This window comes from Chionomys nivalis, chromosome 2, assembly GCF_950005125.1.
Source record: "Chionomys nivalis chromosome 2, mChiNiv1.1, whole genome shotgun sequence".
Taxonomy (NCBI): Eukaryota; Metazoa; Chordata; class Mammalia; order Rodentia; family Cricetidae; genus Chionomys; species Chionomys nivalis.
The window spans coordinates 554,413-582,144 of NC_080087.1; the positions used below are offsets into that span (position 1 = coordinate 554,413).

At 35.5% G+C, this 27,732-nt stretch overlaps 2 protein-coding genes across 2 annotated transcripts; both read left to right on the forward strand.

Moving 5' to 3' along the window:
• The first annotated feature begins 11,304 nt into the window (after nt 1–11,304).
• Nucleotides 11,305–12,237, forward strand: LOC130862914 (olfactory receptor 141-like). The gene has a single exon (XM_057752757.1). The coding sequence runs from the start codon at nt 11,305–11,307 to the stop codon at nt 12,235–12,237; it is 933 nt and encodes a 310-aa protein (XP_057608740.1).
• Nucleotides 12,238–22,832: 10,595 nt separating this feature from the next.
• LOC130862922 (olfactory receptor 8H1-like) lies at nt 22,833–23,783 on the forward strand. The gene has a single exon (XM_057752768.1). The coding sequence runs from the start codon at nt 22,833–22,835 to the stop codon at nt 23,781–23,783; it is 951 nt and encodes a 316-aa protein (XP_057608751.1).
• Nucleotides 23,784–27,732: the final 3,949 nt, after the last annotated feature.

Below are 27,732 nucleotides of genomic sequence, written 5' to 3' on the forward strand. Positions count from 1 at the left end.
TTCTGGTTTTATTTGCAGATTCTAAAAACAACACCCTGTAAATTTTAAGTGAAAAAAAAATCATGCACTCATGGTCATATTTTGAAATGTCATTTGTCTTAATTGAGACAGTTATTAAATACAATGAGTCTGAGTAGATGCATTCCTTTGCTTAAATAAATTGAAGGAAGGTGATTTTTCTCTTATTGAATAAATTTATCAGGTTAAAAAATAGCCAGTGCAATTTTGTGAATTCCAATTGCCTCCAGCATACAAACACCTTCATCATTGTATTTTATTAAAATTCAGAGAGCCTCGGTATAACCATATATGATCAATAGAGGGAATTTTCATAATATTCTCATTTTTGAAAGGTAATCACCTTTATATCATAAAAATGAGTTGATTATAAAATGAGAATCATTTAGTAACTATTCTCAGTTAACTAGAAGTGAAGTAGTATGTATTCTCATTTCTGTAGTTTGTGCCACTTTTCTCACTGAAGCATCTGCACTTTTGTTTTCTTACACTTATTCCTCCCCGTTAGCACAGGAGGCTCAGTGACAGACAGAGAATGAATGTTCTTTGAAAGTTCCTTGCTTTAAATTGTTGTTGTTGTTATCACAATTTATCCTGGCTTTCAAATTAATACTAACGTCAGATTTATTGGTTCATATGCTAATTATTATTAGTGAAAAGTCCTTGAAATACTTGTGTTAAAAATTAATTCACAGCCACATCGCGAAAAAAAAATATGACTTTGATGGGTTTCTGAAAAACTATGAATAATCATTTACTCAATAAATACCAAGAGAATTTATTCACACATAGTAATTTGTTCTTGAGGTAAGAAAACCAAAATATATGGCACAAACTTGTTGCTAGTAAAATGTTAATCACTCTTCTCTGAAGAGAATATATCTGATGTTGGAATGAAGATATTCAATCCCACATCATTTCCAACAAGATTTTCAAATGAAGAATGACAATGCAGATCAGTGGTAGAATGTTTAGCCAACAATCAGGAGCCCAGATTCAGTTCCTAGTACGATTTTCCTGGTAGAAAGAAGTTATTCTAAAGAGATGTTTGTGTTTCTCAATCTATCAATCTAGTAAAACAAGAGACTTCAAAGAACTGGTTCTTGGAAAAGGAAAATGTAACAGCTAAAGAGAGAACCTGTTACCATGAAATCAATCTCTTACATCGCCAACAACCTGTCACAGTAGGATGAGCCTACAGTTCTAACAGTGATATAACCATAGCTTATGGGGACCACTTAGACATGACTGTACTTCTGGCTCTCTGTTCAAGTTATGCAGGACTCTGAGGAAGGTTGGAAGGAGGGGTCACAGCATCCCTTTGTTCTTCTTCCCAGTGTGGCCACAATGAATGCATTTCCTTTTCCAGCTTTCTTTTGTTATTAGTTTGGCTCTCTAGAATGGGTAGCTGAACTTGACTACTTTAGCCACATTCTGTGATACCAAATTTGGTAACACCAATTCTGAAAAAGGAAAGTCAAAAAGAACAATGATGAAATGTTCAGAATTTTTCTTTTAGCAAGACATACTCACCTACATTTATTTACCAGAAAAACTATCTACTATTCATTCCAAATATATACTATTTAATTTAATACTACACATACTGTATTTTGTCACACAGAGGCTTCAAAAGGAAAAGAAGAGAGTTAAAAAAGCAATTGAAATTTATTCCTGGCTTCTAAAAGAACTTCTTTTGTAGAATATTTTTCTAATAACTTTTCTAATGCATGTAATCAATAGATTTATAAGTGTAGAGTTATGAATGAAGAAATAAAGCACTAATTATTTCTCATAGATTGTCAGAGCTCTTAACTTTAAAATGTAAACAAAATTCTAATTTCATGGAAAATTAAGACAACTCATGCATTATACATAGTCATATATAAATAATTTTTAAATAAATATGCACATGTATACACACACACACATCTTTGAGCGGATGTGATCTGGCAACCAGGGTCCCAGAGTTGGATCTGTTGGAGCTGGTTGTGAGTTAACTTGTGTTAGCATTATGAATTGAACTCTGTAATATCAGTAAGCAATCTTAAAAATGAACACATCTCTCCAATCCCTGAATGTTTATATTAATAAAAGAACTTACATGATATCAATTAAATATATGTATTGGTGTGTGTGTTTGTGCATGCATTTGTGTATGTATATGCATGTGTGTGTTTTGAAAGAACATTCTAAAGAAGATTGCATTTATTCTTAATAATTTATACTTCTTAACACTATAGTTTAAAAAAATGTGAATTTTATATTTTTGTGAATACAGAACAGTATGCGTTAGGTGAATAAAAATACATGAAAATATAAACTATACGTGTGTTTTCTTTAAAGTGTCCTTAGTTAAAAGGTGACTAATTGGTGGGACTCTCTATAAAGTACTCTCGGACATGTTGATTGATATAAAGAGGAGAAATTATTAATGTATCAGTCGTCTTTAAATTTTATTTTTCAGAGAAGTAACTGAAGAAATCTGCCTCATTGTAGCAAATATGTAATCCATTGTAAGGCAACAGAGGGAGTCATGACTGTAATAATTGAGGAGTTCAGGTACTTCTCCAATGAACTCCAAACACAAACACAAAAGTTTCTACCAAATATTTTAAAAAGCTAGAACGTGTGTGTGTGACATTTTGAGAAATGGTTTGATGATGAAGATTTTAGAGAATTTTTTTTTTTACAAAATATGATGAATTAGAAAACACGAAACACTGGGCATAAGAAAAGACAGTATTCCTATGGTATTATGTAAGAGTGAGATAAGTCATGACAGCAGCTACTGTCACTAGGAAAAGACATGCAATATTCATTTTTTTTTTTGAGACAGGGTTTCTCCGTAGCTTTTGGTTCCTTTCCCGGAACTAGCTCTTCTAGACCAGGCTGCCCTCGAATTCACAGAGATCCGCCTGCCTCTGTCTCCTGAGTGCTGGGATTAAAGGCATGCGCCACCACCGCCTGGAGCAATATTCATTTATATATATATATATATATATATATATATATATATATATATATATGTAAAATCATACTAGGGAAATGATTCATTAGGGTTTAATAGTTGAGAAAAGCTTGACTGGCTTAGTTACAGAACCTGAGAAGGCCACACATTTTATAGCAAAGTCAGGAATCATATCCATTTTTTCTATGACTACACTTAAACCTCTCATAACATAGGAATATTATTTCACTAGAAACAGCATAAAATAAAACTTCCACATATTTTAATTATTTGCAACTGGACAAAAACTTCAAACTTGTTTTAAGTCCTCAATTAATAGAAATAATATTAAAAATCTCACTGGCTAGAAACCAAAGATTGGTTTGTTGTTTCTCTAAATTATGCATATATCCTTTAATATCTTTCTCTTGTTCTGCAATGCTTTCTCAAGTGTATCAAAGGAAATCCCTAACTTATATCTGTGCTAGCAATGTATATGGGACATCTTGCCTTCTGCTTGGCTACAGTTCCTTACTGTAGCCCTCTATCTATACTTCAAAGATAGCACACATACTTCAATTTTATTTGAAGGTCATGTCTTCAAAATGTTTAACATGCAATAGGGAATTTTTCTTCTTACCTTCAGATAGTAATTTCTCAGTCAAGGGAGGCAAGGTATAAACATTACATTATCCCTCCTTATACCAGGGCTTTGAGCTCCTCCAAAGTCCTCAGGGACTTCTCTAGGAAGAACACATTGAAGGCATTAGGGACAGAACAGTACCCAAGTGTCATGATTGTTTCCCCCACAGTAAGCAAGTGAATAACATTCAAAAATAAAATTTCATTATAGAGGGATACAAATACCTCTAAGACTGCAAATTAGACATTGATACCAATTAACCCTCAATACAAAGAGCATATGTTAAGAACAGAAAAATAAATTTAATGATTTAAAACATAATTATAGCTCTAGTTCTGCATCATGCATGGTCTCAATAACTTCAGAAATCCAACTTCCTTTCTGGAAAAGAATATTTATCTCTCAATATCCTGTAAACATCTACAAAGATCTTATATAAATATAGTTTTATTTTATTTTATTTTATTTTTACTTAAAAATAAAATTTCCACCTCCTCCACTCCTCCCATTTCCCTCCCATTTCCCTCAGAGAGTCCGGTTTGATCATATGCTCCATCAGTCCCAGCTTGCTTTGGTGAGCTCTTATTGGATCAACCCCACCGTCTCTGTGGGTGGCCGCATCCCTTGCGGTCCTGACTTTCTTGCTCATGTTCTTCTGAGAGAATATATAACCTTTCAATAAAGATTATTAACTAAACATGTAAATTTAAAAATATACCTCTAAGTCATATGAGAAAGATTTTTTTTTGTTTTCCTTTTACCTTGAATTTTTTTAAGACTTGGCATCATTTTCTTCTTACTCTTGGCTTCTCAGGATCTGCCCTTCACCCATCCGCCACACAACTGCTTGCAAATGTGAATCTTTCCATCTGTGTATTTTACTTATAGAAGGGATATTATTTTAATATTACTGAAGAAATATGAGCTACCTATTTTGGGTTAGTCATGAGAACAAAGGAACAGACATGTAAAGGGCCTCAAGACAAAGTTATTAAATCTGCAGAGAGATTCAGTACAGCAGACAATTACAAATTCTGGCAATTATCTATAGGTGAAAATGAAGAGAGGAAGTAGCCAGGCTTAGCAAAGTTAAATGATGGTGGCACAATAAACAGCTGCCCTGAAGGAAAGGTTTCTGGAAAGACAAGCATGTTACCCCTTTAACAGGATGATCATTCTTCCTATCTCCTTACCACAGTTTTAGTGAAATCAGTCATCCTGATGGTATCCCTTGGCCAGAGGATTGATGCTCCAAGCTGGATTAACTCTTAGAGGGTAAAATGTTAGGTATTGTTCTAATCTTAGAGCCAGTTCAAACTGTCAAGTTTCTACCTAGGGTCATATATGGATTCTATTCTCTGATGAGGAGGATATAGCATTTCCTCAGAGGGTGTCGATGTAGAGCTGATATCCATTCCGAATAGCCTCTAAAACTAGTGTTACAAAATAGTTTTTAAATTTACCAACTAAAAAACAAGACTCAAACAGCAGAAAATAACTATTAGCAAAATACATAGTAGTTAAGGGACTGAATTCCAAAACATAGAACAACATTTAAAACTTAACAAGAGCAAATAAACTTCATAAGTAAAATACAAACTTATGGAAACTTATAACCTGGAAGACCTTAAGAGAAAAGATGTACAGAAGAGTCGAAGGCACATGAAATCAAACATAAAACCCTGAACTATAACTACAACATTTGAGCAATTAAGAGAAGAAAACACACAGTTCAGGATTATAATAGGCTTCACGGATAGACCATGACACAAAAAACACAACAAGACATAAACATACAGAAGTGCATACAAATATGTTTCAGATATCAGAGGGTAATAAAATACTAATTAAAATAGCAGAAATATCACTGCACAATAGTCAGAACTAACAAGTCCATGCTACCTGTAATGTGCCGATGCTGACATTGTAAAACAGTATGGACTTTCATGTATAGCTTGTGAGAATGCAAAATCGTGAAAGGATTTGAACAAGATGAGTTTCTAACCAAGTTGACCAGTTTTACTTGTGGTCCAGTAATAACAGAACTTTACATAAAGGACTGTGAATTTCTTGTACCAGCTGTTTCTATTGCTGTAGTAGAACACCACAACCAAAAGCAACTTGCAGAGGAAAAGGTTTATTTAGCTTCTGTATCCTGAAACTGGGCAGGAAGATGGTAGGAGGTGCTGCTGCAGAAGTCTAGGAGAAGTATTATTACTTATTTGCTCATCATCCCTTATTCAGCCTCCTTTCTTCCAGAACCCAGAGCCCAAGTGTGGCACCATGTACAATGGGCTGGGATCTCCATCATCAATGATGAATTAAGAAAAGTCCTTGCAGGCTTGCCTTCTTAGAGCCCAAGCTTCTGGAGGCAAATCCTCATTTTAAGTTTCATCCTTTCAGATGACTACAGCACACATGTTACCAGGATGGTGACATGTGCTTGTAAACCCAGCGACTGGGAAGCGGATTCTGTCAGATCTTGAGGCTTGTTGGGCAGTTGAGTGAGTCCTAAGCCACTGAGAGACCGTGACTCTTAAAAGCAAGAGGACAGCTGAGTCTGTCTTCTCACTTATGCAGCCCCATGAAACACATGTAGATGTGTACTACCTATGTCTACTTCCCAAACACGAAGATTCTAGATGTGTACCTCCATGCCTCACTTTGGAAAAAAAATATTATATTTTCCTAATTTACAAATGTCAAATTCTTCTATTACAGCTCTAAGAGCATGGTGTTCACTTTCTACATCCATGTGCTAGTGTGTCAATTACAGATGGTATTTGTTCAAGGGAGCATATACATATATATGTGTATGAGGAATTCTGCAAGCATATTTCAAATGAGTAATCTATAAGTTATAGTGATGATCCATAACATACCAAGCTTTACAAAATCTTAAAAAGAGTTAGATTGATTTTGTCTCATCAATATTGTGAGCATTTCTCTGGGTTTGCTCTTTGTTTTTTAGATAGAGACACTCTGTGTAGCCCTAGATGTTTGGATACTCACTCTATAGACCAAGGTGACTTCTAGCTCATACGAAATCTGTCTGACTCTGCCTCCCAAGTGCTGGGATTAAAGGTGTGCACCACCACTACCCTGCAACTAGAATTTATTTGTATTTTATTTGTAAATAATAATCCCCTGATACTCTCAAATTTTGTTCTTTGTTCATTTCAAAATAAGAGCTTAAATGCACAAGAATAGTGTGTAAAGGGCCAGAATGATTTCGGTCATCTCTTCTGTCCTTTGGAAGATATTTTGTGATTATATATTATTGTAGTGTATCATAAGCATTGACTTATCACAATATAAACAGCCTTGCCCTTGCACCATAAAGCTTCTAATATAACTCCATATCAAAGATGTGCTGTAAGATTTTAGTCTGGTATTTTAAGATATCTTATCTCATATTAAAATACTTGTTTTTCTAGTTCATCATTTCTGATCAAAAATGTTTTCTCCTCATGGCATATATACCTATCAGCATGTGGTACATTGTTTTCCAGCCACTTAGGTTCTATTGACAAGTTATCACTTTGCTTTCTGAAGCAGAAGATAATTAGAACCATTCCACCTAGGAGAATTTCCTGTGGGCTTCACAGCAAAGTCAGCATATATATATAATTTCAGTGAACCATTTGTGTCATGCAATTAAACCTCTATTTGATCTTCCACAGGTAAGGTTGATTTTCAGGATTAGGCATAAAACATTTTAAGAAACCTAAACATAAAATATGCTGTTTTACACTAGACAGCTTCATTATTAAACATGGAGGACAATTATTAATTACTGCCTATTAAAAAGGTGACTAAAATATATTTACTGAAATCTTGTTTATACAGAACTCTGCAGAAGTCAGTGTAACCACATGTGGGACACAACAAAGAAAATATCTTAAATCTATAATTTATTCTTGTAGTAGTAAACAGGATGTGTGCCTCATTTTCACAATGAAGAGGGAAGGCCACTTTGAAGTATAAGGGATGAAGAATTTGTGAAGGGTAGAGATAACACATTTAGCTTAAAAGGTTATAGGAAACTGTATTTGGATATAAGAGAAGAACGCAATGTTTTTCCAGACGGACACATAATTTTGAAGTTGCTCATATAATGCTTATTTTATGCTTTGTTTCCTTTCACTGTGGTGGATGGTATTGGAAGAATTTCAGTCATAAATGGGACCTTTTCGTCAATCCCCTTACCTTAGAGCTCAGGGAACCATGCAGAAGAGTACACAGAAATATTTTAAGAGAGAGATCACTGGGGGACAAACTGAAACAGTGTCTTACAGACACAATAGAACTGGGGTCCATATGATCTCATAGAGACTGTGAAAGCATTCACTGGACTTGTACAGGTTCAAACTAGATGTGTTTTCAACACTTAGAGGGACAATCTTGCATCCTTAACCAAGAAGCTATCTCCAGTTAACAAACACTTGCAAAGGCAATATTAGTTTTCTCCAATCTCAGAGTCTCAATGGATGCATATATGTATATATGTGTGTGTGTGTGTGTGTGTTATGTACATGTGTATGTATAAACTACACCAAGTGCAGGCCATATGCCCAGCATTAGATAGCCAACACATTACAAATTCAATGGCGTTTTTGTACTATTTTGTCTTATACTGGCTTTGGAGGACATTATTTTAATCCCCCTCTCTCTTTCCCTTCTTGTGGTTCCTTCCCCCAATGTCCCCCAGATCCATCACTTCCTCTTTCCTCTTCCCAGTGAAGTTCTTTCTTGTACAATACCCGGTCGTGGCACACCAGGCCTCAGCAGGAGTAGGTCCCCCCACAACTGCCCACATAAATACCAGAGGTGGAGAAAACAGCACACTAGGAGGAAAGGATTCTAAAAGCAGATAAAAGAGTCAGAGACAGTCTCTTCTTCCTCTGTTAGGACTTCCACAAGAAGAACAAACTGAAGAAATATAGCATGTACAGAGGGCCAAGATCGGTCCCATGGAAGTGCTCTGGTAGGTTGATCAATGAGATTAAGCCTAGCCTCTGACCCTTAGCCTTTAGAATCTCTACAGAGCAGTGTTACTCCAGAGATCATCCTGTCCACAGTGCTTAAAGATCACAGTTATGTCACCTCTCCTTCGCCAGCTCAGTGAATCAGCATCAAAGACTGCCTAACAGGTGGATTCTGGAGGGACCTGCTTGGACTGTGACAACAGAAACTAAAATCATACAAAAGAAAATACTTGGAAACATGTCTTCATTGAAATTATGGTTATATAGGAATTTATGTCTATTTAAAATGTTTACTCTATATTGGTTTTTTTGTAGTAGTATTTTTAGAAATAATATAATTCTCTACATGGAAATCATAATCAAAAAGTAGATTTATTACATTTTACTCAACACTTGTTTCTTTTTATTCTGTTTTCACAAAGAATATTACACAGAAATGTTTCCTTGTTTCCATTATTTTACATTTACTCAATGTTTGCCACACAAATTTATATTTTATGGAATTGAAACTAGAATAATTCTCGTTCTTCTTGTTGAAAATGGACCTGACCCTATCAATTTCTAGTTTTAAAAAGAAGTAATCCTGTGTCCAAGTCACTACTGACATACAATGTGTCATTTAATTACATATGTGTGTAGCCATTAAACTTGTCCATCATAATTATTCAAATGTTTTAAATGGACTACTGCCACATATGCTGCACTTTTCACTTAGCTTATTTTGGACTCATTCATGGTAATTCATTGGGTGATAGTTTGTCGCATGAATCTATAGGTTTTTAAGTACTAACACATTATTTTTCAGGGTCTGTAAATTAATACAACTCAGCACCAGGATAGGAATTTTGGCTTCACCCGTTCATAATTTGTGAATTGCTTATTTTAAGATTCTGTTACTTTTTGAACATTTGTGATAATTTTATATCATTTTTAATTTACAAATTTCAGATCACTACTAAAGTTATAGGTAATGTATATGAACTGAAAAGAAGGCTTCTTTTATTGCCAATTTTCTGTACTTAAATATTCTGTTTTTTGCGCAGTTTTAGTATATTATTTTCTCAACTTATTTATGTATCTAATCCTCAGTCTCTTGGTCATCCTCTCATCTCTTCAATGATTTTGGCTTTAATTCAATGAACTTTTCTATGAGAAACAATCCCCACATTTTCATTCGAATGAAAGAATTTCAAAAATTGAAAATATATGTTCTCATGACAGTTTTGTCACTTGAAGAAAGCAACTGTACAAATACCAAACTGAAAAGCAACATGCATTACCAAATAAACATCCACATCAAAATTCTGAGGGTGGGATATGTTGTGTTAAGAAATGATACAATAAAGGATGAAAGGAATGAGTAATGAAAAGAGAACTGGGTGGGAAGGGGAAGAAAAGAATTAAGAGAGGGAATAAAGGAGAGAGAAAAGAGAGAGGACAATGGAAATGAGGGAAAGAGGTGAATAGTATTTTATAATTAATTTGATTATATTATTTCTAAAAATGCTACCACAATATTTTTTATGATACTGATAGTTTATACAACTGGAATTTTGTCCCAGAGATTGTTGATATGTGACTCCACTCTCCATTTCTCACTAGTTCAAGTCCAAAGCCTCTTCTAGAATGGATGACACCAGTATTTGGAAATATGCCTTTCACAAATCTAACTAATTTACTGATTATCACTAGTAAAAGATAATGCACCAAAAATTTGAGAGCTCTGTCATATTGTTATGTGATCATGATCATTATGTTTAATCTTCACTTTCAATCATTTTTTAGTTTTATTAATCAATTCATTCATATATAATACATGCATATTTTGCTTATTTAGGGAAATACATCACACATGTGGCAAGGTATCCATGTGGAGACCAGAGGACAGCTTGAAGCGTTTTTTTATCTCCTTCCTGAATGTGAGTTTCCAGTGATTAAACTCAAGTTGTCAGCTTGGCTGCAACAACTTTACTTCATTAGCCACCTCACCAGTCACAATTTTATTACAACATTTAATAAGATCTAAGAGAGTTAGAATTGCTTAAAAGGTCATGTAATATTATAACACATGAAGGTTTTACTCTGTACCATTAACTTACTTCAGCATGTTATATAACCAAAATATCTTTGTAGAACAATACTCTTATCATGTTTTTCTTCAAAATATACTTTTGCTGTGAAATCAAGTTTAACTCTACAAGTGAAAGGTTATAATAAATGATGTTGCCCATTTGCTGAAAGACCTAAATATCTGTATTTGTATCCTGTTTGTTGCCACTAATAGAAAGTTTGTTTGTCTGAAGTACCAGAGAAAATTTTACTTCTTCATTTTTTTGCTTGTTTCTTTTAACAGTCTCATGTGCTTCAAGCTAGCTTCACTCTTGTGAGGATGATTTCCAGCTTTTGACAGTCCTACCTTCAATTCTCAAGCCAAAACTACCACTCTTGATTCTCAATGTGAAATTTAATACAATTTAAAATGAAAATAAGTGATTGAATGCAGGGATAAATTGGCTAGCAGAGCTGGTGGTTTTATATGCAACATAAGGTCATGAACATGTTCCATCCACTGTATTATTTATGCGTGCTTGGGCATTTTACACTATCGGCATGTCTTATTCTTGACTCGATAAGTCTATTATTTTCTTAGTACTACAAATGCTTATTTTCTGAGTGAATTTAGGATGGCTGTCGTTGATTTCAGAATGGAGAATGTCACTGAAGTGACTTTGTTCATCCTGAGGGGTCTAACGGACAATGCTGAACTGCAGATTATCCTGTTCTTCCTGTTTCTAGTTATTTACCTTTTCACACTAATGGGAAACTTGGGACTGATTATAATAGTCATTGGGGACTCCCAGCTGCATGTCCCAATGTACTATTTTCTGAGTGTTTTATCATTCGTAGATGCCTCCTTTTCTACCATTATCACCCCTAAAATGTTAATAGATTTGATGTCAGAGAAGAAAGTCATATCTTTCCTTGGATGTACAACCCAGATGTTTCTTGCTGTCAGTTGTGGAACCACAGAATGCTTTCTCTTGGCTGCAATGGCTTATGACCGCTATGTAGCTATCTATAACCCACTTCTTTATGCAGTGAGCATGTCACCTAGAGTCTACATGTCCCTCATCATTGCCTCCTACATTGGTGGAATTCTGCATGCTTCTATCCACACAGGAGCCACTTCTAGCCTATCTTTTTGTGGATCCAATGAAATTAAGCATTTTTTCTGTGATATCCCTCCTTTACTGGTTATTTCTTGCTCTGACACAAAGGTGAATGAGCTTCTACTCTTCATCTTTGTGAGCTCCATTGAGGTATTCACTATCTTAATTATTATAATCTCCTATAGTTTCATCCTTTCTGCCATTCTGAAGATGCATTCTGCTGAAGGAAGGCAAAAAGTATTCTCTACGTGTGGCTCTCACCTCACTGGAGTGTCCATCTATTATGGAACAATTTTCTTCATGTATATGCGGCCAAGTTCCAATTATGCCTTGGAACATGACATGATAGTGTCCACGTTTTATGCCATTGTGATTCCCATGCTGAATCCCATCATCTACAGTCTCAGGAACAAAGATGTAAAAGAAGCAGTGAGAAGATATTTAGGGAAAAAATTTATGTCTACATAATGAATTTTTCACTTTAAACCCCCAATAAAACACAGATTAATTTCCAGTGCCTTCTTCAATTTCTATTAGTAATTTATTATTTAATTTTAATTGAGCTTTTCTATCCTCAGTTAACATTTTAAGGTAAAGATGAACATTCAAGTCCAAGTGGATCAAAGCCCTAATAAAACCAAACACAATGAACCTGACAGAGGAGAAAGGAGACAGCAGCCATGAACACATTGGAACAGGAGACAACTTTCCAAACAGAACACCAATAGAACAGAAACTAAGATCAAAAATTAATAATTGGGACATCACGAAACTGAAAGATTTCAGAAAGGCAAAAACACTGTGAATTGAACAAAGCAATAGCCTACAAAATGTGGAAGGATTTCTACCAACTTGACATCTGAGAGAGGACTAAGGTCCAAAATATATAGAGAACTCTAGAAATTAGGTATCAAAAATCAAATAGCCCAATTGAAAATAGGGTACAGATATAAACAGATAAACATTAGAAGAAACTCAAATGGCTGAGAAACACTAAACATTCAGCATCCTTGGTTATCAGGAAAATGCCAATCAAATGTACTTTGATAATCCATTTACACCTTTCAAAATTATGAAAATCAATGATACAAGTGATTTCTCTTATTGGTGAGGTAACCAAAACCCCCAAAGACAAATATTGCATGTATTCACTTATGAGTGGATATTAATTGTTAAGTAAATTATTATTTTGTTATAATCCACTGACCCAGAGAAATTATAGCTCTAAGGAGGATGCATGAATCTCTCTAGGAATAGGAAAGAGAAAAGATTTTACAGGTCAACTGGAGGCTTGTGGGGAAAGGAGCAAGAGGGCTCGGGTTGATGTGAAGAAAGAGTATAGGGAGAGACACCTGGAACTGAGGAGTATTTGAAGGGTGGTGTGGAAGTCTAGTCCAATGGAAATTTCCTGGAATCTATGAGTGTTACTAGTAAAAGAGGATAAGTAGTTTGAAACAGACATCTTCTGTTGCCCGTGAAAATAGTTTCCAATAGCCAGAATGTGTTGCTTTCAGGTGAGTTGTTGTCAAACAGGGTTCCATGGAGATGCCAAAGCAACCTAGGTTGATACCAGAACAGAGGATTGCTCTCCAAAAATGAATAATCAGAGCCCATTTGCAAGGATAAAATGCACACAGCTTATTGAATGTTGAGAGGTTGAGCTGGTGCCTGCAGAGAGCTTTTACTCCTAGCTTCTTGTCTCTTTCATGGGGAATACAGTTTGCAGGATATGTAAAAAGAAAATGGACTCAAGCCAAGCTACAAAATCCTCAAGCAACAAATATTTCTGCCTGGGACAATGTTGGCACAGAACTTTGTGGGAGTGGTCATCCAATGTGTGATTTAACCTGAGGCCCACCGCAATGGTGGGTGATCATGACCTACCTTGCCTGGAGAGCCATAAAATGGGGACTAGATAGCCCAGAGACCTAGGGTCTTAGGGTGAAACTAAATATGACTGTACAAATAACAAAGCAAAAAAAAAAAAAAAGAAAAAAGAAAAAACAAAAACAAAACAAAACAAAAAGAAACAACCAAACAAAAGAAGGAGAACACTGATTCCTAATGATATTTTACTTTACTTATAGGTCGTTGTCAATAATCAAGGCATCAGATGGATGTGTGTGCAGAGATTCACAGACAGACATGTAAAGAGAATCTGAACTGAAAGTCTTCATCATTCCGCATTAGAGACTGGAGAATCTGGCAGAAGAAGTAAATGAAAGACTGTAGGAGTCAGAGGCAATGGAAGAAATTACAGGAACATGGCTCATTGAATCAACTAAGCAGGGTTCATATGGGCTCGTAGAGACTTGCGAAGCAAGCACAGGGCTTGTACGGATCTGTACCAGGTCTTCTGTGTATGTTATGGCTGTGAGTTGGTGGTTTTGAGGGACACTTAACAGTGGGAACTCATCCATCTCTTTTTGCCACTTTTCTTCTTATCGGGTTCCAGTCTCTAAAGAAGGGTCTTTGTCTTGCCTTGTAGTATCTTGTTTTTACCACATTTTGTTATACCTTGGAAGCCTGTTCTCTTTCCTAATAGAAAATGGAGGGAAAGTGGATCTGGGGGAGAGGGGTGGTGTGGAGGACTGGGAGGTATTGAGGAAGGGAAAGCTGTGCTTGATATGTGTTCCACAAGAAAAGAATTTATTTAAAATACAAAAATGAAGATCACATCACATTTCCCCTTAGCCCCATGCCACCTCACCCGCAAGTTCCCAGCTTTTGCCCAGCAATCTTGTCTACTTCCCCTATCCAGGCGGATGACTATACGCTTTTCTTTGGGTTCATCTTCTTATTTAGCTTCTCTAGGATCACAAATTATATGGTCAATGTCCTTTATTTATGGCTAGAAACCAATTATGACTGAGCACATACCATGTTCATCTTTTTGGGTCTGGGATACCCCACTCAGGATAGTGTTTTCTATTTCATCCATTTGCATGAAAAATTCACGATGTCATTGTTTTTTACCGCTGAGTAGTACTCTAATATGTATATATTCCACACTTTCTTCATCCATTCTTCCATTGAAGGGCATCTAGGTTGTTTCCAGAGGATGGGGGGAACTTGGGGAAATAGGATGGTTGGGATATAGGAAGGGTGGATACGGGAGCAGAGAAATATATATCCTAATTAAGGGAGCCATCTTAGGGTTGGCAAGAGACTTGACTCTAGAGGGGCACGCAGGTGTCCAGGGAGATGTCCCCAGCTAGTACCTTGGGCAGCTGAGGAAAGGGAACCTGAAATGACCCTATCCTATAGCCATACTGATGAATATCTTACATATCACCTTAGAACCTTCATCTGCATTTAATTTGATGTTAGCTGACGGCTTGCTATAAATAGCTTTTATTATAGTTAGGAACGACCCTTGTATTCCTAATCTCTCTAAGACCTTTATCATAAAGGGATGTTGAATTTTGTAAAATGCTTTTTCAGCATCTAATGAAATGATCATATGGTTTTTTACTTTCAGTTTATTTATTTGATGGATTACATTGATAGATTTTCGTATGTTGAACCAGCCCTGCATCTCTGGGATGAAGCCTACTTGATCATAATGGATAATTTTTCTAATGTGTTCTTGGATTCGGTTTGCCAGTATTTTATTGAGTATTTTTGCGTCGATGTTCATGAGTGAGATTGGCCTGTAGTTCTCTTTCTTGGTTGTGTCTTTGTGTGGTTTTGGTATCAGAGTAACTTCAGCTTCATAAAAGGAATTTGGCAATGACTTCTCTGTTTCAATATTGTGAAATACATTAAGGAGTATAGGTATTAGGTCTTCTTGGAAGTTCTGATAGAACTCTGCATTGAAGCCGTCTGGACCTGGGCTTTTTTTGGTGGGGAGGTTTTTTATAACAACTTCTAATTCTTCGCGACTAACAGGTCTATTTAGATTGTTCACCTGGTCCTGGTTTAACTTTGGTATATGGTACTTATCTAAAAAAGTGTCCATTTCTATAACATTTTCCAATTTTGTGGCATACAGGTTTTTGTAGTAATATCTAATGATTCTCTGAATTTCCTCTGAGTCTGTGGTTATGTCTCCCTATTCCACTAAAATCAGGAACACGACAAGGTTGTCCACTCTCTCCATACCTCTTTAATATAGTGCTTGAAATTCTAGCAATAGCAATAAGACAACATAAGGGGATCAAAGGGATTCAAATCGGAAAGGAAGAAGTTAAACTTTCATTATTTGCAGACGATATGATAGTGTACATAAGCGACCCCAAAAACTCCAGCAAAGAACTCCTTCAGCTGATAAACACCTTTAGTAGCGTTGCAGGATACAAGATCAATTCCAAAAAATCAGTTGCCCTCCTATACACAAAGGATAAGGAAGCAGAGATGGAAATCAGAGAAGCATCACCATTCACGATAGCCACAAATAGCATAAAATATCTTGGGGTAACCCTAACCAAGGAAGTAAAGGATCTATTTGACAAGAACTTTAAGTCAATGAAGAAAGAAATTGAGGAGGATACCAGAAAATGGAAGGATCTCCCTTGCTCTTGGATAGGGAGGATCAACATAGTAAAAATGGCAATTCTACCAAGGGCAATTTATAGATTCAATGCAATCCCCATTAAAATCCCATCAAAATTCTTCACAGATCTTGAGAGGACAATAATCAACTTTATATGGAGAAACAAAAAACCCAGGATAGCCAAAACAATCTTATATAATAAAGGATCGTCTGGAGGCATTACCATCCCTGACCTCAAACTCTATTACAGAGCCTCAGTATTGAAAACAGCTTGGTATTGGCATAAAAACAGAGAAGTCGATCAATGGAACCGAGTAGAAGACCCTGATTTTAACCCACAAACTTATGAACACCTAATTTTTGATAAAGGAGCTAAAAGTATTCAATGGAAAAAAGAGAGCATCTTCAACAAATGGTGCTGGCAGAACTGGTTGTCAACGTGTAGAAGAATGAAAATAGATCCATATCTATCACCATGCACAAAACTCAAGTCCAAATGGATTAAAGACCTCAATATTAGTCTGAACACACTGAACCTGATAGAAGAAAAAGTTGGAAGTACTCTACAACATATGGGTACAGGAGATCACTTCCTACGTTTATCCCCAGCAGCACAGACATTAAGGACAACATTGAATAAATGGGACCTCCTGAAACTGAGTAGCTTCTGTAAAGCAAAGGACACTGTCACTAAGACAAAAAGGCAACCCACTGACTGGGAGAAGATCTTCACCAACCCTGCAACAGACAAAGGTCTGATCACCAAAATATATAAAGAACTCAAGAAACTAAACTTTAAAATGCTAATGAACCCAATAAAAAAATGGGGCACTGATCTGAACAGAGAATTCTCAACAGAAGAAATTCAAATGGCCAAAAGACACTTAAGGTCATGCTCAACCTCCTTAGCGATAAGGGAAATGCAAATTAAAACAACTTTGAGATACCATCTTACACCTGTCAGAATGGCTAAAATCAAAAACACCAATGATAGCCTTTGCTGGCGAGGTTGTGGAGAAAGAGGCACACTCATTCATTGCTGGTGGGAATGCAAACTTGTGCAACCACTCTGGAAATCAGTGTGGCGATTTCTCAGGAAATTTGGGATCAACCTACCCCAAGATCCAGTAATACCACTATTGGGAATATACCCAAGAGATGCCCCATCAAATGATAAAAGTATCTGTTCAACTATGTTCATAGCAGCATTGTTTGTAATAGCCAAAACCTGGAAACAACCTAGATGCCCTTCAATGGAGGAATGGATGAAGAAAGTGTGGAATATATACATATTAGAGTACTACTCAGCAGTAAAAAACAATGACTTCTCGAATTTTGCGTGCAAATGGATGGAAATAGAAAACACTATCCTGAGTGAGGTATCCCAGACCCAAAAAGAGGAACATGGGATGTACTCACTCATAATCGGTTTCTAGCCATAAATAAAAGACATTAAGCATATAATTTGTGATCCTATAGAAGTTAAATAAGAAAGTGAACCCAAAGAAAATCATATAGTCATCCGCATGGAGAGGGGGAAGTAGACAAGATTGCAGGGCAAAAACTGGGAACTTGCAGGTGAGGTGGCATGGGGCAAAGGGGAAATGGGATGAGAAACATGAGAAGGGGAGGATGGGAGGAGCTCGGGGGATTGGGATGGTTGGGATATAGGAAGGATTGATACGGGAGCAGCGAAGTATATACCCTATCTAAGGGAGCCATCTTAGGGTTGGCAAGAGACTTGACTCTTGAGGGGTTCGCAGGTGTCCAGGAATATGTCCCCAGCTGGTACCTTGGGCAACTAAGGAGAGGGAACCTGAAATGACCCTATCCTATACTGATGAATATCTTGCATATCTCCTTAGAACCTTCATCTGGCGATGGATCGAGGTAGAGACAGAGTCTCAATTTGGAGCAACGGTCTGAGCTCTTAAGGTCCAAATGAGGAGCAGAAGGAGGGAGAACATGAGCAAAAAATCAGGACCACGAGGGATGCACCCACCCACTGTGACAGTGGAACTGATTTATTGGGAGCCCACCAAGGCCAGCTGGTCTGGGACTGAATAAGCATGGGTTGATTCCGGACTCTCTGAGCATGGCGGACAATGAAGGCAGATGAGAAGCCAAGGACAATGGCACTAGGTTTCGATCCTAATACATGAACCGGCTTTGTGGGAGCTTAGCCTGTTTAGATGCTCACCTTCCTGGAAGTAGACAGAAGACCTTCGTCTTCCCGCAGGGCAGAGAATTTGGACTGCTCTTCAGTATCAAGAGGGAGGGGGAATGGTGTGGGGGGAGGAGAAGAGGAGTGGGGATAGGGGGAGGGAAGTGGGGGGAGGGGGCAATATTTGGGAGGAGGGGAGGGATATGGGAAACGGGGAGCAGGTGGAAATTTTAATTAAAAAAGAATAAAAAAAAAAAAAACCTAAAAAAAAAAAAGAACCTTCATCTGGCGAGGGATCGAGATAGAGACAGAGACCCAATTTGGAGCAACGGACTGAGCTCTTAAGGTCCAAATGAGGAGCAGAAGGAGGGAGAACATGAGCAAGGAAGTCAGGACCACAAGGGGTGCACCCACCCACTGTGACAGTGGAACTGATCTATTGGGAGCCCACCCAGGCCAGCTGTTCTGGGACTGAATAAGCATGGGATGAAACCGGACTCTCTGAACATGGCAGACAATGAAGGCTGATGAGAAGCCAAAGACAATGGCACCAGGTTTCGATCCTAATACATGAGCTGGCTTTGTGGGAGCCTAGCTTGTTTGGATGCTCACCTTCCTGGACCTAGATAGAAGTGGGAGGACCTTGGACTTCCCACAGGGCGGGGAATTTGGACTGCTCTTCAGTACCTAGAGGGAGGGGGAATGGAGTGGGGGGAGGGGGAGAGGAGTGGGGATGGGGGAAGGGGAGTGGGGGGAGAGGGCAATGTGTGGGAGGAGGGGGAAATGGGAAACGGGGAGGAGGTGGAAATTTTAATTAAAAAAGAATAAAATAAAGAAAAAAAATGAAGATCACAGATATCACTGAACTTGTTTCATTTTACAAATGGCAAAAAGCTTTCCCTATTTTTATCTTATTTAGTTCATGCGCTCATCTACATCCATACATATATATATATGCACATATTGATATTAATGTTATTCATTTGCTGTGTTTGAAGTAAGCGAATGACATCTAACAAACTACTTAAACAATAGAAATAAACTTACCACACTTCCAAATGATAGACATGCCAAACTGTGGTTTGTAAGCTGATTTCTTCTGAGGCTGTTCTCTGTCATTTACAATACCAGACAATTTCCACTGTCTCCATATAGTCTTCTCTCTATAAATGCCTACATATTAATCTACCTTGTGCAGATACTAAACAATTAAATAAAGACTTCTATAGATATACTCATTTTATCCCATTGATACTTTAATAACCCTATATAACCATAAAACCCAAATTTTATGAAGCACATAGTTATATGTTTATAGTACCATATTTATATCTTACCAGACTTATAAAATAACATCTTATCAAACTAATGGTAAAATATATAAGCTACCAGAGTAGTTTATATTTTTATTTACTCAATGGTGTTCAGCTGAAAACTATTTCCTGTTTCATTTTATCTATGAATTTGCAGCAGTTTAAGCATAAATAGAGATCTTGACACCTCATATTAAATGCTCATTTCCCTGAATTTTATTATCACTGTGCTAATTTGGGAAGATGTATGTCTTCCTGACTTGTTAATCGTCCATTGCACTGACAATATATACATTGCTGAGCCAGGCAGAGGTTTATGCCTGTGTTCTCTTCACCTCTGAGGCTGATGCAAGAAAATGTTTAGTCTGGAGGAGAACAGTGTGTTCTCCATGGTAAGATCTTGTAATGACAGTAAGAAATGCTTGAATTTCTGCACAAAGTAGTGGTAATTACAAATGTTTATTTAAATGACACACACACACACAAATCCATAGAGTACCATTCTAAAAGTAAGATACAGCTGGCTTTAAGTTACAGTCCTTCTTAGGCTAAGGCTTCTTCCATTTTTATGATCGTATCCAAAGTACGAATCTCAGTTACCACCCAAGATTAAGTTCTATTTCTTTTCAACATCTCACACTCTAAAGTGTTACTATATATGCCAGCACCCTTGTGATCCAACCAAAGGAGTCATTTTTAATTACTCAGGAATAATGATTTCGTTATGAATTAAGACAGAACTCATAAGAATCTTTCACTTTGATTCTCACTTTAATACTTCCTTTACCAGCAAAAAAACTTAAATAATAAAATATTTAGCTATTTTAAAATCATGCATACATCATTTCATTTTTATTAAAGAGCCCGTTTGAATTGATTAGGAATATATGAAATGAGTTTCATTTCTCTCAATTCTTTGTAGAATTTTATTAGCTACAGAACAAACTGTGTCTATATATTTCCATAGTATGGTGTTATAAAATAAATCTAACATCAAAATTCACTGAGAAAATTGTTCAAGTATAGTATGCTGCTAAAGCAGGTCAAATCCCCAAATCAACTTGAGGATGTTCAGGTCACTTAGCGAAGACTGATGCCCATCCAATATAAAACTAATGAAATTAAGGGTTTTGTAAAATATAAGCACGAGACAGGCCATGGTGCATGAATCTCTAATGGTAAAATAGCAAAAAGTGAATATACAATAATTATGAAAATATGCAATTGAGACAAAAACTGTACAGAAGAAAAAAGGATTGTAAAACAATAAAAGATTGTAAAACTGGTCATTATATCTCGGTGAATTTTCATAAACACAAAAAATTTATAAAACTACACTATGTATATATATATACATCAATGTTGTATGTTAACAAGAAGCAGGGATTGCCTGAATTGACTCATATCAAATTTGTCATAATCTATTGCTTTTACTGAAAACAGTTTATTCAGGAAAGGATCACACTTTTAAATGTAAATTTTATTTCATGTAAAAATTCACCACTTCATCCTTGATATTGTCACTAATACAGTCATTTAGAAAGTGCATATGAATAATACGTTGTTCCATAGTAGTGAGAAATTATCTGATACTTAATATATTTCAAAAATCTATACATTCTTGTAATTATTAACTATTAATTTCAAATGTGTGTTCTAAATTTAGTTCATAAAAAATAAAACCAGACACACTTCTGTTCTGAAGCTAATAAAATTCTACAATGAATTGAGAGAAATGAAACTCATTTCATATATTCATAATCAAGTCAAACGGGCTCTTTAATCAAAATGAATTGATGTATGCATAATTTTAAAATAGCTAAATATTTTATTTAAGATTTATTTTTTCTTCAATCTCCTTGGGAGAAAACAAAACATTGAACTTTGGTCTTTGAAAGCAGGGCAGGTAATCTTGCTAGAAAATTGATCCCTGAGGAAGACCAGGTGGTGGATGACGCTCAGGGCCCTGATGCTGGCACAGAAAAAAGTCCTGTACTACTCTGCTTTCGTTCACAGTCGTTCCCTGCAATGCTCTTAAATCAAATCTGCCTGAGAAAATTTCTCTTTTGTAGAGATCCAAGAATAATTTCCAGGGTGACTTAACTCTATAAGAATGTTTGGGGAAATAGATGAAAGCATTTATCACATGCTAAATAAATTCTACAGTACAGAAATGTTCATGTTGTTAACTGGATTTCATATATTCTTCGTGAGAAATATTGACAATTAGCATAATTTTACATGCATGATATTAATAGGTTTATTCATTTACTTTGGTTGGTGTTGTTTTCCATTCACAAACTTCGGCTCACAGTAAGTATTCTTAAAATTGGCAAAGTTTAGATATGTTAGGATGAAATAAGGGATCTACGAAAGAACCAAGTAAGCTCCTAGCATTTATGCCTTATCCAAGTAAATATCAAGTTATGTGCAGAACAACAGAGTTGATAGAAGTCTCTGAATGATGAATGCAATTTTAGAAGATACTTGTCGATGCATTGACAGGAAGAGAAAGCATGCCATCTCCATTCATGTTTAAACATTTTCAAGTGTCCTATATACATCTATAAAGAGTAAAATCTAAAAAATAAACAAAAGATAATATATAAATTGTTTTCTCCTTTCATTATATCTAGTAAGTAAGTAATCAGAGTTTAATGACTAGCCTTGTACCAGACACACTATCAATATTCATGCTCCTCTGAGCAAAACTTTACAGAAAACAAAACAGTCAACATCAATAATTTGAGTTCTGACAAGTAACTTGATTTTTGCTAGATTCCTCATTTAAAATGAATGCATACCAATACAACATTTATAATATTCTAAAATAACCAAGGTACTATTAAATGAAATACTACCATGATAATTGAACAAAACAGTATGCCTTTTATCATATTCTAGCCAAATATGAGTTGTTACCTATGTCTATCTGTCAATTTTACTTTATCCTTATGCTGTAAAAGAAATATCAACATTAAGCCAACTGAAGTTATAACAATAGCATCATGTACATTTAAACAAAACTCTTTTTAAAGTTGTACAAGCTGAGACCACCTTTTATTTATTATCTGTTTTAGGATCGTTCAGTATGTATGCTTGGAATTACCCAAACGAGACTGACTTCATCCTCATGGGACTGTCAGATTCCAAGGAGATGGAGCTACCCCTTGCTGTGCTGTTTCTCCTGATATACCTGGTCACTGTGCTGGGGAACATAGGCATGATGCTGATCATTCGCCTCGATGCCCAGCTTCACACCCCAATGTATTTCTTCCTAAGTCACCTGTCATTCCTTGACCTCAGTTATTCAACTGCCATCACACCTAAAACCTTAGAGAACCTGCTGACTTCTACCAAGATTATTTCCTTTGCTGGCTGCCTTACTCAGATGTATGTTTTTGTCCTCTTAGCTGCTGCTGAGTGTTTCCTTCTTGCTTCAATGGCCTATGATAGGTATGTAGCTATCTGCAACCCTCTACACTACCCAATTATCATGTCCGCAAGAGTCTGCAGTGCCCTTCTCACTGGCTCCTATATGATTGGAACTATGGACTCCACTGTTAATATGCTTTGTATGAACACCATACACTTCTGCAGTTCCAAAGAAATTCGTCACTTTTTTTGTGACACATCTCCAATTTTAGCACTGTCTTGCAATGACACACATAACATACAAATTATCATAGTCATCTTCTCTGGCTTCACCTTAATGGTGTCTCTTATTACAATATCTGCATCTTATGTGTCCGTTCTCTGTACTATTTTGAAGATCAATTCCACTTCAGGAAAGCATAAAGCCTTCTCCACCTGTGCCTCTCATCTCCTGGGAGTCACTATCTTTTATGGGGCATTAATCTTTACTTATATGAAACCAAGTAAGTCCTACTCCTTGGGAAAGGACCAAGTGGCTTCTGTTTTCTATACAATTGTGATCCCTATGCTGAACCCACTCATTTATAGTCTCAGAAACAAAGAAGTGAAAAATGCTGTCGTTAGAGTTATCAAGAAGAGGGAGAACTCAAGGCAGATAAGTGATTAAACTATTTTTTTCTCTTTAATATTAAGATCTCCCTTGCTTCGTCCCTCTAAGCACACTTGACATTGGTGTGTATATTTAGCTTTCTTTACACAAGCACTGTATTGGCCATTCACAGGAGTGTGATTTCCAAATTTTATCGTACTTGGGAGTCAGAAAACACATTAGTCATGGTTAAAATAAGTATGTGTTTTTGAATGCATGTAGGGTAGAAATTAATGGAATAAATATGTAATTCTTTAACATAAACTCAATGTACTAAATTTTATTTATACCATGGAAAAGATATCTATCATCTATCTACCTACTACTTTTCTAGCATCTGTCTACCTACCTACAATCTGTGTAACATTTTCATCTATCATTGATCTGGCTACCTATCTTCTATTTGTTGGTTTACTGAGTCTTTCTATATACTAAATAAATTCACTTATTCCAAACAAAACTTGTCTATCAAAGTGAATTCTCTGAAATGTAGAGCACAAATTTAGGGTAAGCTATTAAAGGAAATTAAGTTAACAAAACTCTAGTTTCTGTGAGAATTTGGAAAATAATGTTTTTAAGGAATAGAAACACTGTAACAATTGCAGACAGCCAAGTGTAAGCTCATTTAAATCAATAATGGTAAACACATATCTGCATATGACACACAGGAAAAAATCATGTCGTTTTCTTTATATTCTGTCAATACATTCTGCATTCACATAACAGAACTATCTTGCCATTGCCCTTTTTGGGATGAACAGATTCTAGATGTGTGAGGAAAAAAAATCAGGTCTCTAATTTTGTAATATTTTGACATTGATACATTTCAAATTTATCCCTTATATAAGAATATAACATATATTTGGAAACCATGTAATTCTGAGACATATCAAATACCTCTGGCATACTATTTCACTGTCTTTTATATTGTTACGTTAGGAATCTTAGTTGAAAATTAATATCTTAATTAAAATATAGATATGCTTTTTATTTTTACATTTACAAAAGACACAAATAAAAGCAAATAATTGAAAATAGGTGGTTTGTTATGTATTTTCTGGAATATACAGCACAAATATAGAGTAAGTTGTTAAAAAGAATTAAGTTAAAAAACTGGAATAATCATATTCTAATTGTATTTAAGACATAGTCCATTTGGAAAAAATAATGACCACTCCTATTAATAGCTTTAGGCTCTAAAATGAACTGACCTTGTAGCGATCTATTGCTTTTGTTTCATAAAATGTACATTTCTCTGTCTTTTAAATATTTATGCTATAAACATATATTAGTTCTTCTGCCATCTATACTCAGAAAAATTTGCTATTTCAGTGACCATAGGTTAATACCGATATTCATAAATGACAAAAGTATTCAGAATAAAAGTCTATAATTCTTTAGTCCTAAATGAGACATCTGTATTTCCTATTTCAAGGCTGAAGAAATACCCTACCAAAGGTTGAATAAAAAGAGACAGAGAATAGAGAATTGATAAGAACTGCCTTTCTCTGAATATAAAAAAATTTGTAATTATGGACTCACAGCAGCTCTGGCTAGCTGCTTAAGAAATTCATAAGACTGAGAATATCAGTACTCAATCCTTTGTGGAGAAAGACTTTCATATTTTATCCCATGCATTGAACTTAGAATACTTTCAAATATTGGCCTGTTATTTGAAGTTCAAAACAGCATTTGACATAGATTTCTGCCTAGCAACTAAACACTCAGATAATAAAATGTATATAGTTAATTACCAAACTTTTGTTTATTCTAAACAAGACATATAAATAATGTTTTACATTTTATATAGACACACATCTCCTTATATATTCTTTCTAAAACCTTAATAATATTTAATTTTTCTCATCAACATAATAAATGAAGTGTTCTTTCCATGTTTTCCAATGAACAGTGACAAAATATAAACAAAAGAGTAAAATTAAGCTACAAAACAAAAAAATTGACTGTCCGTAGTATATTCATTTCATCTAACAGTTAATAAAAATGTTTTTTCTAAGCATTTAATGAAACTTTCTCCAAATTTTATCATATGATATGATATGAAGCCATTCTTAAAAGACAGATGACAGAAAATAACAATTTTTTAAACATACCAAACTAGATAAAATCATAAGCCAACAACAAAATACACCAAAGGAAGAATATAAAGATATGATAATTTAATAAAACACTTTCACACTATGAATGAACCATGAAATAAATCAGTGTGATTTTCCAGATCTTTGGGGATATAGTCAATACAGCTCTAAGAACAAACGTTATAGATGTGAGTGTTTGTTTATACAAATAGATCAGTCCTACCTTCAGCTTCCTGAAAAAACTTTGTGTTGAAAGTGGAACATTATTAAACCAGCAACTCATAGCACATAAAATACTTAGAATATGTGAGTTTTAAGTCCTGACACCTAAATGATATTTCTATGTTATCTCCTTTAAGGTTCAAGGTTTTTTAGGAAGAAGGTATAGAATATAAGAGCCAGGGAATGAGGATGTGTCTGATGAAAACCTGAACATGATATGACTTTTGTACTTATAAACTCACTGCAGCCAAGACTGTATACACACTACTGGACCTATTATCTCATCGAGAAGGTTGGAAAGAGCTTATAAGACCCTACCCCTTAATGAGGAGGTACAGAAAGTTTATATTTGTTGTAACTCAGGAAATCATATTCCAGAGTAGTAGTCATCAGTAAATTGCCTTTGCTCAAGAAAATAAGCCCTGCAGACATTCATAAATTTAATCCTAATTAAACTAAATCCTAATTAAGTGTATCACAACAAAAAAGGCATGTAAATGGGACGACATGCTAATCAGGACAAATGCTCTGAGAATGAGAAGAAAGACTATAATAGAGGATAATATAATCAAAGTACATTATGTGTGTGCAATAAAATGGTAAAATAATTGATAAAGAAAGTTAAAATGTGTATGATCATAGAAACAATAGCAAAAGAAAATTACCCTAATATTCAGAAATACCATCCTAAATATACGCTGGCAGAACCACAGGCACTCTCTGTCAGAAAGAGCTACATACTTATTCTACAACACCTTCAGGATAGTGAACCATGCAACAAACTGGTGTCAAATCACAGATGAATGGAAGATAAAGTCTGTCACCTATGTACAGTTCAGTATTCTACAGACGTTAGAAGGACCCAGAACTCTTGCTTACTGATGACATAAAATGCACATTAAAAGAGGTATCATGTCAAGTGAAATAAGTGAGAGAAAGCCAAGTATTGTATTTCTCGTATGTGGAATTAAGAGAGAAACAAACATGAAATTAAAAGGACACTCTTGGGGCAGATGATGGTAACCACTGGCAAGAATAGTGGAGATGGACACAAGGAATGGAGGAAGAGAAAGTTAAGATGATCACATTATATACATGTGTGAAATTTCATAGTGCAAACTGCTGTTGATATAATGTATACTAATACAATTAAAAGGTAAAATTTGAAAAAGAAGGTTATCCTCGATGATTGAGATATAAAATAAATATAATTTATTAGTAATAATAATTCAAGAAAGAAGGAAATTTTAGGTATGGAGCTTTGAAAATGGCATTATTGTGTAGTTTGACATGTTGGGTTCTACAGTGACTACATGTTGGTAAAATATTGACTTTGCTATCATGATGTGGACTTCATGCAATCAACACTGACAAAAAAATATCAATGAACATATCCAAGTAGAACATTTTGAAGTTATCTGGCAATTAGAATGTATACTAAGATTCATGTGGAAAGTCAACCTTAGCTTCTCAGTTACTTGAAATCATCAAGTTGACCTGTTTGCCCAACAGTTAAATGCTGGTTTCTACAAACTACATTGTTTAGTCAGTAAAGATAAGATCCATTTAACAAATAGCATTGGTCATACAAAGTTCATTCAAAATATAATACATGCAAAAATGTCTCTATCCATAATATTAAAACA

Coding starts and splice junctions, on each gene's coding strand:
- LOC130862922 (XM_057752768.1), top strand. CDS start 22,833: ATGTATGCTTGGAATTACCCAAACGAGACTGACTTCATCCTCATGGGA.
- LOC130862914 (XM_057752757.1), top strand. CDS start 11,305: ATGGAGAATGTCACTGAAGTGACTTTGTTCATCCTGAGGGGTCTAACG.